The sequence below is a fragment of the Equus caballus genome, chromosome 16, assembly GCF_041296265.1.
Source record: "Equus caballus isolate H_3958 breed thoroughbred chromosome 16, TB-T2T, whole genome shotgun sequence".
In the NCBI taxonomy this organism is placed as follows: Eukaryota; Metazoa; Chordata; class Mammalia; order Perissodactyla; family Equidae; genus Equus; species Equus caballus.
Window position 1 is genome coordinate 48,423,639 of NC_091699.1, and position 15,305 is coordinate 48,438,943.

A 15,305-nucleotide genomic window follows, 5' to 3' on the forward strand; every position below is an offset into this window, starting at 1 on the left:
GATCACTCAGCGGGGGCCCTGAACCACTAGCCCAAGCCCTATCCTTCCTTCAGGCCTCGGATCAGCACCAGCATGGCTGCCCACATGTGTCCTGGGCTCCCTAAGGCATCCAGTGTCCTCGCCACCGCCCTGTGCTCAGGCCTTGGCACCCTCACTCTCCCCTCTCTAGCCCCCCTCAGGCTTACAGCTCCACCCTCCACCTGGACATTGAGGATTCTGCCCACATGCTGCCTTCTGCCCAGCCCCAAGTATCTATCTGCCTCCTGAACATCTCCCCCAAGTGGCCACAGGTCCAGAAAACTCAGTCCGTCTAATACTCATCTGTGGTCCCAGCTTAGTCAACTGCACAGATCCAGACCCTTGTCGCTGAGTCCTTCCTTGCAGATCCTGGCCCCATGGGGTAATGAGGACATATGTCTCTTCCTCATGGACCCCTCAGCCCCACTCCTCTCCTCCCCCATGCCTGCTCACACTGGCCCCCAGGAAAAATGTGTACTCCTATAAATATGTTTTTATGAAAAGTTTTAATGATTATTTTTTCCATAAGCAGATTTGGAAAATATTATTGATGATTTATTTTCATTAAAGCCAGGAAAATAAAATTATAAATTCTGTTTTAGGTATAAATAAAATATTTAAGCTTAAAATGATATTGTGAGTTTTAATGTACCTACTTTCAATTTTTCAATGTTTTTTCAACTACTTTAATGTTCTGTAAAAACATTAACCATTGAAAATACATAAAAACAAGTCTAGGAGTGGACATTTTTCCTCTTGCTTCAGGCTCCAAGATGGCTTGACAGGGCTCTCTTTGATCTTGTCTTTATTTAAAATTTTGATATTTTGTTCCTCATGGATTTCCTTTGCAATAATTTTGATTTTTAGGAGTATTGCATTAACATATTATTTATCTTGATTACTGAATTTTTTGGCACAACCTTAAATTTTGTACCAGAAGTGAGGTCCTCATTTGCCTCACCCTGATCCCAGCCCTGCAGTTATGTCCTAGCTTCAAGGGCTTCCAAGACCCATTGTCTTCTGGAGGAAGCCCAGGCCCTCAGGCTGGCATTTGGCACCTGCCCATTGTCTCCCCACCCCATGTCCCCCTTCCCTGCTCCTTCTCCGCTGAACTGTGGCCCGTGTTCCTGGGCATTACACATTCTACTGTCCCCACCAGACTGAACTTCCACCTCAAAACTCCCTCTTGATCCAAGACTGTCCCTGTGAACATCTCCCATGGCTCCTTTCCCCCTCATTCCTCCTCAAGAGACACAAGTTGGTCCCATGGCCCCAAGAGTGCCCCCTGCCATGTCAGGCCAGGTGCTTCTCCCTGGAAGGGACTATCTTCCCACTCATGTCCAGCCCAGCACTGGGCACTGAATATTTAAATGCCCGCGACTCGCGATAATTAATGCTCTCCCCTCTCCCCAAGAAAGGACAGCTGGGCCCTGATGTAAAGGTTTATTACAGAGTCCGTGCATCCAGCTAAGTGGAGGGCAAATGGTGCCTGGCCTTGCTAGATGAAGCTCTTTGTCCTCACCTGCAGCACAGACTCCAGCCCACCGGCATCCGAAAGGACTCAGTGCCTGATGAGGAAGCAGGGAGCAGGGATGTGGGGCATGGGCCTTTGTCCCTGATGGTTCAGGCATGGCCCTCAGTTTTTCCTGCCAGGTAATGGGCCCTGAGTGGAAAGGGTGAAAGAAGCTGCTGGCAGGGACAAGAGGGTCACCTAGGTTTGCTTATGACCTCACCTGCGGTAGACCCCTCTGGGCACAACCTAGGCATCCATCCTGTCCCAAATCCTCTGCCTGGGGCTGATCGATGGGAGCTGAACTCTGCCCCCAGCCACCCCTCAGGACAGCTCGACTATTGGCCATAGCTGGTGTCAACAGTACCCTCCCTCAACAGACCATGCCCTTGACCTGAGGGCCTGGAGTACTGTGGGTGGCTGGGTAAGGTAGAACATGGATCTGGTGTCCAAGGACGGACAGAGGGGGAAGAGCTTGTGGGGGAAGGGGCTAGGGGGTTACTCTAAACCTGGAATGTGGGGAAGAGTCCAGCTTGAGTCTCTCCCTAGCACCTAGGGGCTCCCAGGCCTACCCCTACTCATTAATTCATCTATGTAGGAGCTGCACAGGCCAGAGCTGGCTTGGACTTTGGACCCCTGAAGTTGCTGAGAAGGACAGTCACTGGCCACTGGGTAGACAGGTGTCAGACTTGTCACATGGAGGTGGTAAGGCTGGTATGGGCTGATGGTAGGCAACAGGACTGCGTGGAGGAGGGATCTCTGCCTGCCCCACTGCCCTTCATGAAACTCTGGGAGGGAGGGCTATTTGCTGAGCCCAGACCCACCAGGTGAGTCACGGGCGAGAGCTGTAGGAGACTGGTCGGTCCTGCACTGCTGAGTCACTGTGAGCTCTGGCACCCCAAGTCTTGCCTGTTCCTAGCTGGGGCTGGCTGTGGTGGGTCCTGGAGGCTAGTGCAGCCAGGCCACGAAGGGCAGCGCTGGGGTTGGGGGCAGTGGACTCTAGGAGACCTGGGAGCCATAGGGGAGGCTCCGGGCTTTGGGTCTGTGGCTGGTGGGGCCACAGGCTGGGGCCCAGGAGTCCTGGGAAGCTGATAGGGTCCTGTGGGCTGGGGCTACAAGGCGGCTAGGGCTAAAAGGTCTCAGGGACACAAATGAGTTCAGGCACCTGTGAAGAGAAAAGGAACCATGTCAACATCCTTGAGCCCCAAAATAATTTGGCTTAGGCTGAGAGACATGTGGAGGTGGGTTTGGAAGCAGTGACACCTGGGGATCTGGGCGGGGTCAAGAGACATTAAGTAGGTGGGACTTGTGACCCAGGGGAGGGACCTGTGGCAGTGGGGTGGAACCTGAGGAACCAGGGTGGGGCCTAGAAGCAGTAGAGTCCAGGCAGTGCTGTGAGTCTGGAGAGCTGGGGCGAGGTCTGCTGTAGTGATGTGGGGTGGGGAGCTGAGGACCGGGCTTGGGGTACTGAGACAAAGGGGCACGACAGGGAGCATCCGGGCCCGCGAGGGGCCCACCTCAGAAGAGGCCGCAATCTTTCAGGTTCTCCTTGATGATGATGTCGGTGACAGCGTCGAAGACAAACTTGACGTTCTGCGTGTCGGTGGCGCACGTCATATGGGAATAGATCTCCTTCACGTCGCGTCGCATGTTGAGCTCGAGGAACTGCACCTTGATGTAGTTGCCCGCGTCCTCGTAGGTGTTGGGCCCTGGCGGGGGAGGGGGCTATCACTCCCTGCGGATCCTTCCCGCAGCGCCGCGCGGGGAGCGCAGGCCGAGGTCGAGCGTGGGGTTGGGGCGCCGCCTGGCGGCCGGGCCGGGGGGGGCGGTCTCACCGTTGTAGTCCGGGAAGCAGATGCTGAGGTGCGCCTTTTTTATCTTCTCCGAGAAAACGTCCTTCTTGTTGAGGAAGAGCACGATGGACGTGGTGGCGAAGTAGCGGTGGTTGCAGATGCTGTTGAACAGGTGCAGGCTCTCGTGCATGCGGTTCTGAGGAGGGCAGAGGCTGTCAGGCACCACGGGGAGAGATGGGCAGCTGCCCCCCGCGCGGCCTCGGCCGACGAGCCGACCCCTCCTCTCTGGGCTCTGGGGCAGCCGGGGCCTCCCCTCTCTGACAGCCCCAAGTCTTCCAGGGTCCCCCTCAGTGGGGCTGCTGGCTGCCTCCTCTCCTGCTTCAGACAGCTCTGGAACGAATATCCCCTCGCAGACGCTCCGGCTTCCGCAACACTGTCTCCCGCCTCCCCCCTCAACACACGGGCCCTGCTTGGCACTCACCACTTCATCATCCTCCACTAGCACCATGTCGTAGGCGCTCAGTGCCGCGATGAAGATGATGCAGGTCACACCCTCGAAGCAGTGGATCCACTTCTTGCGCTCCGAGCGCTGTCCACCAACATCGAACATCCTGCCAGGCCATTGGCGCCTGAACCCACGCATCCAGGCCTCTGGACGTGCCCACAGGCATCCCCTCGCCTCCTAATGCCGGCTGGGGGGTGCTCAGAGGGGATTGGCATCTGAAGGGCCGGGCCTTTCCGTGGGCAGGGTGTCTCAGAAGGGGCAGGGTCTCTAGTAGGGACGGGGCCTCGGGGCGGTAAACTCGTGGGCAGGCCCCGGGAGTGAGAGCGAGGGTGGTTGTACCGGAAGTTGAGGTCCTTGAAGGAGAACTGCGTCTCAATGATGCCCGTGGTCTTGACACGCGAGCGCAGCACGTCCTGCTCAGTGGGCACATAGCCCGGGGTTACCAGGCGCTCCAGGTCGGAGAGGTAGCTGCGGGAGACCCCGGGGTGTGGGTGGGGTTGGGTGGAGGGGGTGTGACAGGACCCTGCCCGCACCCCCGTGCCCTGCCTGTGCGCTCACTAGCCAGCGGAGTCGTTGAGCTGGTACTCCGAGGCGCGATCGAAACAGGCCTGAATACCCGAGTCCTTCCACAGTCGCTGGATGATGTCCGACATCTCTTTGGGCATCGTGCCCTCTTCGATGGTGTCTGCCATGTGCATCAGCTTCCGGGCATCGTCCTGGGGTCAGGGCGGGAGTGGTTGGTGTGACCGTGGGCCCAGCCCTGGGCCTCGAGTACCCAGAGGCCCTGCTCAGCCCGCCTCCTGGCACACCTGGCGCGCAGAGTCTCCGTATTGGATGTTGAGCGTAGTCATGGCGCGCACGATGGCCAGGATGGACTGCAGCGTGTTGCCGTAGATGATGGCAATGAACTCGAGGCACTCTTCCAGCGAGTACCCATCCTGGTGGATAATCCTGCGGCCGAGGTGAACCGGGTCAGCGACTCATGGGCGGCTGGGGAAGGACAGGCCCCATTCACGCACCCATCCCCAGGGTCCTGGGACGGGCAGGGGTACTCACTTCATCTGCTTGACAATGGTGCTCTTCCCGGACTCACCTGCACCTGGAAGGGAAGCCCCGGTGCCTCAGAGCCACGCTGACCTCACCTCCCCCAATTCCACCCGCCCGCCCCCACCCCCTCCCCGGGAAGCCCGGAAGATGGCTAGGGGGACACAGGGCTTAAGCCCAACCCCCAGTCCCACCTGTTTTCCCCCCACCCCTCAAAGATTCTGATACCCTGGCAGAAAAACTTTTGTAAATATCAGGAGTGACGGAGAGGGGCTGACGAGGGACATCAGCGACCTCAACTGTGCTGGCGAGCCTCGAAGATGCTGATATACGAAGTCTTTATTAGTCTGAGACCAAAATAAAGACAAACTGGAGCGCCACCTTGTGAAGAGTTCTTGTACTGCACGCACGAGATTATTTGAGCTGGGTCAACCCCTGCTTTTCATCTGAGGTGGGAGGGGAGTGTCTCCAAGAGGCTCAAAGGGAATTAGCACCTTTGGGTCGGGGAGAGGACAGAGTTGACAGCCCCTCTGAGCCTGCTCTCGCGAGGGCGTTGGGCGTAGTTAATGGGATTTCTGGTTTAGCTTCTCTGTCTTCCCCAGGATAGTCTGTCTTGGTCCCTCTGCCCACATCCAGCTGCCTGACTGGACCCTGGAGAGCCTGCGGGGGAGCCTGCACTACCCTCTCAAAGCAGCTCCTTCTTCCCTTTGGGGCGAGGCAGTGGCCTCGAGGCACTGGGTCAGCCTCATCTCCCCTCACTACCCATGGGACCAGGGACATGGCTTTCTCTATCCCCCAATGGGCATTAGTACCCCTCTACCCCCTTTAGCTGCTTTGCAGGTCTCCCAACAATAAAACGCTGGAAGCTGAGGGTCATTGTCTGTGGATCTGAGCAGTCCTAGAGGCTACCCACTCCCAGGAGCACCGTGACCTTGTCCTTCCCAAGGGAGCAGCCCTATTGTGGGGCTACCAAGGAGACCCCTCATTTCTGAGCCCTTCCCAGAAGGCCCATCAAGTGGAAGGCTGAAGCTTGAGGGAGCCCAGCCAGGGTACAAGTGTGCCTCATACACACATCTGCACAAAAATGTGGTTGGCACACACTTCTCCCGAGGGGAGGTTGCCTGAGGGAGGGCCCTCTGGAGAGGGGTCTGTGGGACACCCAGCCTTGGGGAACAGGAGTATTGCCTATCAGGCCAAGCCCTGCCAGGGCTCCCACTCTGTTCCCTGCCTTGTTGCAGGCTCATTCTTCTTCCCAGGTTACCCCTGCTTCACAGAAGGGCCACCTGCCTGCCCCCGGGCCTATGCCCTGGTGGCAATGGCCCCACTTGGGCCCACACCCCTACCCAGAAGCAGAAGTTTCACGGTTCGAGCATCCTTCTCAGCATCTTCTTTCAGCTTCTTTTCCAGCTCCCTTGAGTGCTTCTCCTCCGCACTGGCCCCAGCTCCCATGGTTCCAGCAGCAGGTGAAGGAACACGGTGGTCAGGTGGCTCTTCTGGATGGAGGGGATCCCCAGAGCCAGGCTCAGGTCAGCCTCTGGCCTCCCCAGACACCCTTCTGGCCCTAGGACTGGCAACCAACTGGCTCTCCACAGACCTGTGCGGGCCCTGGTGGGGCTGCTTAGTGGGATTTGGGAGCTGGAGGTACCCCAGAGCCAATCAGGGACAAGGACAGGTGAATCCAGCTCAGCCCCCAGCCCTTCTAATCAGGCTGGCATGGCCCCAATCCCTCAACTGCTGACTCTGCACTCCCCTCTACCCGCCCAACACTCCAGGAAAGATCCTGGAGACAGTCCAGCCCCTACCCTAGAGCAGGGAGATAAGTTTGGTAGGGTCCAGCCTCAGAAAGGGGAAGATAGGGCCTCGAGCCCCAGGAGCCGGGACAATAGAGGGTGGGGCTGGCAGCGGGGAGTAGAGGCCCCCTACCCAGCACTGGGCTCAGCACTGCTCCTTAGCTTGTTGTAAGCTCACACTGGCCCTGGGGGGTGGGTGCCCCATCATCAGCTCCATTTTACTGATGAGGAAGTGGAGGCTCAGAGAGTCACACAGCGGGAGGTGATTGAAAAGGGTTGGGTGACTCTGGGCCAGGGTTCCATGGTCTGCAGGGAGTCAAGAGGAAAAAGTGGACCCTACATTTGCCCGGTACCAAGGGCTGGATCTGACCTGGGCAGGGCCTCTACATGCCTCCATGATTCCAATGAGCTTGGGTGGGCGTGCATGTCTGCTGTGTGCCTGGCTGTGTGTGTCTATCCTTTCCTGGCACCAACCAAGGCTATGACATGACACGTATTTGTCAGTATATACTTGTGTGTACACGTTTGTGTGTTTGTGCTTTTGTGAGTGCATGTTTATGTACACGTGTGCAAGTGTGCGCAAATGTGTAGATGTACTTTTGTGAATTTCTCTTCATGTGTACAGTGTTCATATGTGTTCATTGCTGTGCTTGTGTGGATTAACATGTGTGCATATGTGTGTGTGAATGTACACCTGCATGTACACATGCAATGTGTGTTGGTGCACGCTGGCCTGTGTTTGTGCCTGTGTGCATGTACATTTATGTATGTGTATGCCTGTATGTGTACACACTTGTGTGCGCCTGTGCCTGTGTGTACATGTGTACTCAAGTGCAACAAAGTCTCTGATCTGCAGAGGTGGTCAGGCTCTTCAAGAGAATGTTTTGCAGGTCTGTTGTCAGATGGGGAAACTGAGTTCCAGAGCGGGTTTGGTGTTCTCAGGGGCATGGAGGGGTGGAGCTCATCTACCCTGTTCCTGTTCTGTCCCCAGTGGGTACTTGGGACCTGCCTAGGTGTATCTCTAGGGCACATCTGCCTCAGTATCAAGGGTCTGTGTGTGGGCTCAGATGGGACAGGGTGGGCTGCCGGGCAGAAGTGGTTCCATTGAGCCACAGTGTTGAGCTCCCAGGCTCTGGAGGTTTCCCACCTCCCATCAGAGGCCCTCCCTGGGCTCTCAGGGCCTCCTGGCTGGACTCCCTCCTGGAAACCTGGCTGCCTTTTAGTACTCAACTCTGTTGCATACCCAAGAGACCACGAGGGGGTGCCAGGGCCCCAGTTAACTGAGCATTGAAGACTGTCCCTAAACATGTGGGAAGTGGATACCGGCTCCTACTATTGGCTGGTGGCTTCACTATCTACCCTGTTGGATGAGAGGGATCTGTCCAGGAGCAACAGATCATTTGTGTCACTTTCAGCCTTCAGGTTCCATCCATCCTCCACCTCCCACATTGCAAGTGGGCCCTGGGGGTCTCTGCAGCCCCTTATATACTCGAGGGGTTTGGGGTGGTACAGGAGCCCAGGATTGCTAAACCAGCAAAAACCTGGTTTCTATATATTGGGTTTATTTAAAGTAGTCAGGCCAATCCACTGCCTCCCAGTCTCCACCTGGCTCCTCTTACCTGCCAGGTATAGCCCTAAGCCCTGCTAGATCCCTGACCTCCCCAGCTCTTAGCTTCCCCTGCCAAGGCTTGACTCATTAATTTGGTCCAGGGCCCCCAGCCCCACTTCCTTCTCTCCTGCAGCTCCCCATCTCTCCTCCTTGCCTTCCCCACTTCTGGACATTTGCTCATGCTGGGCCCTCTGCTGAGAGCTGGCTGGAAGGAGGCAGGAAGAATGGGAATTTTATCGACTCTCAGGGCGGAGGAAGCTGGACTGTGAGGGCTGTGGCTTTGTCTTGCCAGTTCTGAGTCTTTAGTGCCCAGGACAAGGCCAGACACAAAGCCAGGTGAGAAAGCAGCATTGAATAATGATCAAACAGTTGAATGAGTGAATGAAAGTGAATGGAATGAGTGAATGAGTGAAGAGGTGTGGGAACTGGTGGCCAGGCCACATGGTGGGGAGATCAGGAGAGACAGAATCTGGGCACAGGCTGGACCCCCATCCTCCCTCCTCTGCCAAGGAGAAAAGCCAAAGTCCAGTCCCAGAGCCAGTGTTTATTAGCAAGATGGAACCCAAGGGCAGCTGTGGCCTGAGCAGCAGAGGGCCACCAGGAGCCCCTACCCACCTACCCAACTGCCCCCCAGAGCTATTTACACCCATCACCTGAAGTGGTGGGCAGAAGGGAACCCTGAAGAGCTGCTGCAGGCCCCAAGCCTCCACCATGCCCCGCTCCCCCAGCCCTTCCTGCTCCTGGCCTCTCTGCTATTCTCCCAGGCCCTGGGTCACAGTGGCCCAGAAAAAGCAGAGGTAGAGTGGCCAGGAAGGGAGGGAGGAGGGGCTGGAGGTGCTGCAGCACCCAGGTGGGGCTCTTCTCCTGTCCCCAATAAATACAGAATAAATACCCGGGAAGGGGCTGGCCTTGACTGAGTGCCCCCCTCCCAGGCAGGGGCTGGCATCCTGTGACCACCTCTTCTTCCCTTCTCTGAGTGCATCTGAGCCCCCAGCCCCCACCCCGAGTCTCTGAAGCAGTCCTCGCATCCACATCTATGCCAGCGGCACAGGTTGACAGCACACATTGACAAAGGTGTACAGTCCATGCCGCATCCAGGTAGAGCTTGCTCCCTCCGTGTCCTGTAGATCCCAGTGGTGGTGTCGAGCAGGTAGACTCCCAGCTGAGTCTAGGGACTGTGTAGTCCTGGCCTGGCCCTGCCAACTGGCTGGGCCTGGTTTGGTGGGCTCTGTTTTCTGCCATCTCTGACCAGCATGGGTTTAAGTTCTGGGTGATGCTGCCGCTGAGGCAGGCTATATACAACCCACCAATAAATACTGTCTTTGCAGGGGCAGGGTGTGTATAGAATATAGATATTTTATATATTTATATATATTTATATATATATATCTTTTATATTAAAAGAGACAAGGGCTAGGCTGGCCCATGGCAGGGCGCAGACAGCTGGCCTCATGTGTCCGGCGGGTGGTGGCGGCGGTTCCGGGGCTTTTTCTGGTCCTGGGGTTCAGGAGGCCGGGGTGCCCCTGGGGCATCCCTGGGGCTGGGGGGCACGTGGCGCCAGTAGCCCTGGCAGTACTGGTGGATGAGGCCCACTTCTGGCTGGGCCAGCAGCTGGGCCAGCTCCTGGTAAGGGGGCGTGGGGAGGCCAGCGCCTGCAGGTGGAGGGGCGCTCACAGCTGGTGGTGGGAAGAGGGCAGCATGGACAGCGTCCCGGCCCAGTACATGCAGCTGCACTCGTGTGACGACATGCTTGAAGTTGTTCTCGGTGGCTGTGCAGGAGTAGAGGCCGCGGTCCCCGAGCTGCAGGGCACGAAGCAGCAAGCCCTGCTCTGTGCGCAGGAAGCGGTCCTCTGCACGGATCTGCAGGGGTAGGGGGCGGGGGCTCAGGGACTGTTTGACCACTCTGCTGCCGCAGCCAGCTCCCTGATCAGACCACCTTTGTGGCCAATCCATGTAGGGGTACCCATGTGGAATTTCCATATACCAAGAAAAACCACATAACATTTGAAGAAGGCACCAATACACATTTCCACTTCAGGAGGGATGACCATAAGGGGATTCTGTACAATGAGAGAATTTTGGAGCATATACACAGAACTTCTATTTAATGAGAATACTCAATTGGGGCACCCTCATGGAGTTTCCATATAAAAAGGGATGCCTTGGAAGTGTTCCCTTAAAATGAGGGCTACCCCACAGAATGTCCATATACTGGAACTCAACCAAGTGATGTTTCCACACAACGAGGTGTACTTCCAGTGGAGAACACACCTGGAATTTTCATGTAAAGAGGCATGCCTATAAATGGTTTTCATATACCATGGAAACTCGACAGCGTTTCCATATAACTAGTCGCCCAAATGATTTCCATGTAGGGAAAGGAGTTTGGAGGGGCTTTCTTAGAACGAGGGCTTCCCCAGATTGGCCCCTATGCCACATTCCACCCACGTGGAATTTCTACTGTACAAGGGACGCCTGCATCCACAGCGAGGACTGTGGGGCACAGGAAATCACCTCACGACGCCGGTCACTGGGATCTCGCTGGAACAGCCACTTAACAGTTGCCTGGGGTGAGCGGGGCTGGCACTCAAGGAAGGCTGCACTGCCCGCCACACCATACTGCACCGACTCCACGGCATTCTTGTTGGCTGTAGAACAAGAGGGCGCTGTGGGGAAGCAGCATTGCCTCTGGGCAGACTGCAGGCTAGCAAGGGGCAGCACTGAGGAGCGCATACAGGACACCCATTCATAAAGGCAGGGCTGGCCATCAGGCATCCACTTCTTGAGGGGGTGGCTAGGGACATCCTATCTCCAAAACCCTGAGCCCCCTCACCCCTATGAACCATGGGAGAATCCTTCCAGTGGGGGACCCTGCGAGCAGCTGGGTGGGCTGCCGAGGGCTCCACACTGTGATGCACAGCACACTCACCATTGGAGTTGAACCCACGGCACTGCCTGATGGGGTTCCCGTGCCGGACGTCCTGCCGGCGGCTCCGCCTGGTGAGGATAGCTCCTGAAGGAGTATTCTCAAGGAAGCTTCCCCCCAGGTGCCTGTACCCCTAAGACTCGAGGGTAGGATGTCTCACCCATAGACTTCCCCCGGGTAATATCACCTCCATCTCCAAACACCCAGGACAGGGCCCTGCATCTGGTGGCTAAAGTTCCAAGGATCTGGGGGTCCACACCTCTTGGAGGATGCTGTGTAGCGGGAACAGGCCTGGCCATCCCAGGCGCAGTAGGGGTCCCGGGCGAGGCAGCAGTCGGCACAAGCAGCCCCATAAGCCTGGCAGCGGTGTAGGCTCAGGTGTGTGACACCCACGGCTGAGGCCACGTACAGTTGTTGCTGGAGGTGGGGGTAGGGGATCGTCAATTCCTAGGCCCCACAGTCAGCCCCCATCAGGAGCCAGTTGGGCTGGGTTCCTTCCCTTCCTATTCTGTGCCTCAGTTTCCCTATCGCTGTGCTAAGGGCATGACCCCAAGGCGAAGCAAACTGCAATGCCACCCCCAGCCCACCTCGCCAAAACTCACTCTCTTGGAAGAGATGGTCATGGTCTTAACGGGTGCTGGATCCTGGAAGAATATAAGGGTCAGCTTGGGACCCTGGGGGTCTCCTCCCTGCCCTGACCTTGAAATCTGAGGTCAGGAGCTGGTACTGAGGAGGGCCAGGGTGAGGAAGACAGGACTGGATCGTGTCACACCCACCTTGAAGACCTCCACCTCCTCCAGCATGAGCTCCTCCATCTCCTGGTCATCCTTGGGCAGCACAATGACCTTCTGCACTGTCCCGCGGTCTGGAACGGGCCGAGCAGGGCCTCAGTGGGGCTGAGGACGCTGGGGAAGGGGCACCAGCCTCAGGCCCTTCCCCCACCAGGGCACCCCCACCCCCCCCGGAGGGCAGTGGAGAAGGAGCTCTGTGCCAGGGTTGAAGAGTTTCCCACCAGGATGAGGGGAAGAGGTCTGAGAGGAGTGGCCCAGGATTAGGGGGTCACAGCCAGGGTCTGCCCCTCCCACCCCAGACCCTCATTTGGGCACTGCTGAGAACAGGACACTGGAGGTATTCCTCTGTGTTGAGCGAGGCTGGAACCGAGGTGGCTGCACTAGCAAGTGTGCACCTGAGAGCATGTGTGTCAGTATTTGGATCAATGTATCCTGGAGGTGTCTGCCATCTGTCCCCCCTTTCCTGACCATACAAGGGTCCCCAGGTGCCCAGTGTCCCTGCTCTCCCAGCCCCCAAGGATGGCGGTGGGAGTTTCCCCATCCCCTAGTCTGTTATCCTGGCAATAGGGAGAAGGCTCCAAAGGACGAAGGTGGCAGAGTTGACCTTGACAAGCCTGTAGCAACCCCCAGCAAGGCAGGTCCCAGCCCCATGGATCAGCACCCTCCACCCAGTGGGCCCAGCGTGGGAGGGGCTGGGAGCAGCAGTGGGTACCTGTGCCCAGGAAAAGCACCTCATAGCGCCCATCAGCTGCATCCACCTGGTCCACAGCAACAGTGGTGAGCCGGTAGGGAGCACCTGTGCGGACCACCAGGGGCCTCCGCTGCAGAGGGTACACAGCCTGGTACATGAGTGGGTGGCTGCGCATGAAGTTGATGACTTCATCAGGATAGTCCTTGGTGGACTTCATGGATGGTGTGAAGGTTCCGCCAGGGCACTGCAGGCAGGTGATGAGCATCAGGCCCAGGCCACCTGGGCATGGCTCGCTGGACCCATTAGCTTCAGGAGAAACCTCTGCTCTCTGTCCCCACTACCTCCACCTGCTCTGCTCCTCAGAACCCCCATCCAGGCTTTTGTCTTACACCCAGTCTCTACAGGTCCTCCTTCAGCCAAAGTCCCAAGGTCCCACATGGCCAAATACCATGGTCACTTCCCTGGCCTCATGTGCCATGACCTTGTGGCAGTGCTCAGCAGAGCTGACCACTCCCTTTCCACGTCATCATCCCCACCCAGTTGTCTCCTTCCTCTCTGGCTATTCCTCCAGTCTCCTCCCCGCCCCCCACCCCCGCTCAGTGGGACTGCAGGCCCTAGTTCCTTTAACACCCTAGGCATGCTCTACTCCTTCCCCAATGCTGTTCCCTCTGCCTGCTCCCCACCCCTGCCAGCCTAACTCCAGCCCATCCTTCCAGCCTCCAAGTTCATCTCTGGGGGGAAGCCTTCCCTGACCTCTGCTGAGACAACCTTCCTGCTCCCAGCCCTGACCACATGGAGTAGTAACTGCCCACTGTGTTTGATCAGATCATGTTGCTCTCCTGCTTACTCCTGCAGTGGCCCATGTCACACCAAGATCAAGTGGATCACCTCCCACCCTGCCCTGCTCACCCTCACCTCCTTGCCTACTGTTAGCCAGCTATGCTGACATCCAGCCTGCCCCACAGCTCTGCCATGAAGACTCTTCCCTCCAACTTTCAGCTCCCAAACAGCAGCCTGAGGGAGCAGCCTGTCACACCCAGCCCACCATCTTTGTTTCAGGATCCTGGCTGGGTCCCTTCACAGCCTTACCCTGTGTGTAAATGGTGTTTTTTGTGTTTGTGTGTGTTTTTTTTTAATTTCAGCTTTATTGAGGGTAAATCGTGGGTTTATATGTGTGTATGGTCCACCTCTCCCTCCTAGCTGTGAGCTCCATGATGGTGGGGCCCATGTCTGCAAAGGGCCTGGCCCAGAGCAGGCCTCGTGGAAGGAGAGGAAGGGGAGAGGCGGAGTGAGTGGGGTCCTCACCGTGCCGGGCCGTGGGTAGGGCATCTTCCCTGAGAAGGGCATCCACTGGTAGTTGGGGCCCTCTTTGTGGGCAAAGGGCCCATTGAAGACCATGCGAATGTCAGCCATGGAGTAGACACACACAGCAGAGCCTCGGAATACGGAGCTGCGGGTAGGACAGGCTGCTGCTGTGAGTAGGGCAGACCTTTGGCCCAGGGTCCCTCCCCAGCCTGCTCCCACCCCACAGCTCGCCATCAGGCTGGGGTCCTCCACGAGTCATAGCCCCCCAACCCAGCCACCCTCCACCACTGCTGGCCCCAGCCCCAGCCTCACCCCGAGGAGGTAAAGACAGCGTAAATGACTGGATTCCTCACATCCTGGGTCTGCTGGACAAACACATCCTCTGGGGACAGAGGGAGAAGGTGCTGGGAAGGTACCCAGCCCTAGGAGCCCCAGGGCCCTGCCCACTCCTGCCCAGGGGAGCCCACCAAATGCACCCTGACCACCCATCCAGGCTCCATCCCTCCCATAGTAGCCACAGGACTCCACCTGCCTGCTGGGTACTCACGGAGCTCATCGAAGTGAGTCTCAATGCCATCCTCGCCTGGCACGGAGCAGACTAGCCGTGCCTTCAGGAATGTGCTCCACTTGTTGACCAGGCAGCAGTGGCCACCATCATCATTCTAGGGGGCAGGGGGCCAGATCAGATCAGCTTACTCACCCCCAAGACTCTGCTGGTGGACTGACAGAGCAAGGAACGAGTCTGGAAAGGGGGCCACATGGGGGCCCTGCCAGTGCCTACCAGGCAGATCCGTCCAATTCGGGCATACACAGCGGGGCTCTGCGGCGCCTCTGCGGACCGCTCACGGAAGAAGAAGTAGAGCTTATCGTCATTGCGCTCAGCGCTGTCGGGGACGAGCTCAGCGTGGATGAAGGAAGGCTCTGCAGGTGGGCAGGGGTTCACTGAGTGAGCCCTCCTCCAACATGCCTCTTTCCCCATCACAATTCCCAGCCAGGCAGAGGAACAGCCCTAATTCTTCCCCAGACAAGAAACTACCCCTGCCCTAGCCAGGCATAGGGCCAAAAATTACCCCACGAGAGGTTTTTTTTTTTTTGAGGAAGATTAGCCCTGAGCTAACATCTGCCGCCAATCCTCTTCTCTTTGCTGAGGAAGACTGGCCCTGAGCTAACATCTGTGCCCATCTTCCTCTACTTTATATGTGGGACACCTGCCACAGCATGGCTTGCCAGGCAGTGTGATGTCCACACCCGGGATCCAAACCGGCGAACCCCGGGCCGCCAAAGCAGAACGTGCACACTTAACCACTATGCCACCAGGCTGGC

At 57.4% G+C, this 15,305-nt stretch overlaps 2 protein-coding genes and 1 long non-coding RNA gene across 7 annotated transcripts in view; 1 reads left to right on the forward strand and 2 right to left on the reverse strand.

Annotated features, from left to right (window-relative positions):
* Positions 1-1,447: 1,447 nt before the first annotated feature.
* GNAT1 (G protein subunit alpha transducin 1) lies at positions 1,448-6,717 on the reverse strand. The gene is made up of 9 exons (XM_070238875.1): positions 6,214-6,717; positions 4,883-4,925; positions 4,636-4,777; positions 4,385-4,542; positions 4,166-4,294; positions 3,803-3,932; positions 3,364-3,517; positions 3,046-3,237; positions 1,448-2,693 (listed from the first exon to the last, which is right to left on the reverse strand). The coding sequence occupies exons 1-8, from the start codon at positions 6,317-6,319 to the stop codon at positions 3,047-3,049; spliced, it is 1,053 nt and encodes a 350-aa protein (XP_070094976.1). The 5' UTR covers positions 6,320-6,717; the 3' UTR covers positions 1,448-2,693; position 3,046.
* Positions 2,185-5,250, forward strand: LOC111768332 (uncharacterized). Of its 4 annotated transcripts, none has more exons than XR_011427290.1 (5): positions 2,185-2,355; positions 3,071-3,223; positions 3,417-3,493; positions 3,661-4,788; positions 5,089-5,250. It is a non-coding gene; the product is annotated as an uncharacterized lncRNA (long non-coding RNA). The 4 variants fall into 4 exon arrangements; XR_011427293.1 differs by lacking the exon at positions 2,185-2,355 and adding an exon at positions 2,895-2,946; XR_011427292.1 differs by lacking the exons at positions 2,185-2,355; positions 3,661-4,788; positions 5,089-5,250 and adding an exon at positions 2,846-2,922 and having other exon boundaries at positions 3,417-3,553.
* A 2,076-nt stretch (positions 6,718-8,793) lies between the features above and the next one.
* The window catches only part of SEMA3F (semaphorin 3F), a 29,378-nt gene continuing 22,866 nt past the window's right edge, over positions 8,794-15,305 (reverse strand). For both annotated transcript variants that reach the window (XM_005600641.4, XM_001496513.7), the window contains 11 exons: positions 14,764-14,903; positions 14,530-14,644; positions 14,295-14,364; positions 13,983-14,127; positions 12,699-12,921; positions 11,972-12,060; positions 11,798-11,839; positions 11,455-11,612; positions 11,199-11,266; positions 10,784-10,917; positions 8,794-10,129 (listed from right to left, as the gene is read on the reverse strand). In XM_005600641.4, coding sequence (XP_005600698.1) covers positions 9,719-10,129; positions 10,784-10,917; positions 11,199-11,266; positions 11,455-11,612; positions 11,798-11,839; positions 11,972-12,060; positions 12,699-12,921; positions 13,983-14,127; positions 14,295-14,364; positions 14,530-14,644; positions 14,764-14,903 — 1,595 coding nt within the window. In that variant the 3' untranslated portion in view covers positions 8,794-9,718. The remainder of the gene's footprint in view (positions 10,130-10,783; positions 10,918-11,198; positions 11,267-11,454; positions 11,613-11,797; positions 11,840-11,971; positions 12,061-12,698; positions 12,922-13,982; positions 14,128-14,294; positions 14,365-14,529; positions 14,645-14,763; positions 14,904-15,305) is intronic.

What these genes read in the sequence shown, in the direction of transcription:
- GNAT1 (XM_070238875.1), bottom strand. Translation starts at nt 6,319, where the DNA reads ATGGGAGCTGGGGCCAGTGCGGAGGAGAAGCACTCAAGGGAGCTGGAA. An exon ending in CGTGAAACTTCTGCTTCTGG is followed by an intron (nt 4,926 to 6,213) that starts GTAGGGGTGTGG and finishes CTTCCCTTCCAG; the next exon opens with GTGCAGGTGAGTCCGGGAAG. An exon ending in ACGGAGACTCTGCGCGCCAG is followed by an intron (nt 4,543 to 4,635) that starts GTGTGCCAGGAG and finishes CCCTGACCCCAG; the next exon opens with GACGATGCCCGGAAGCTGAT.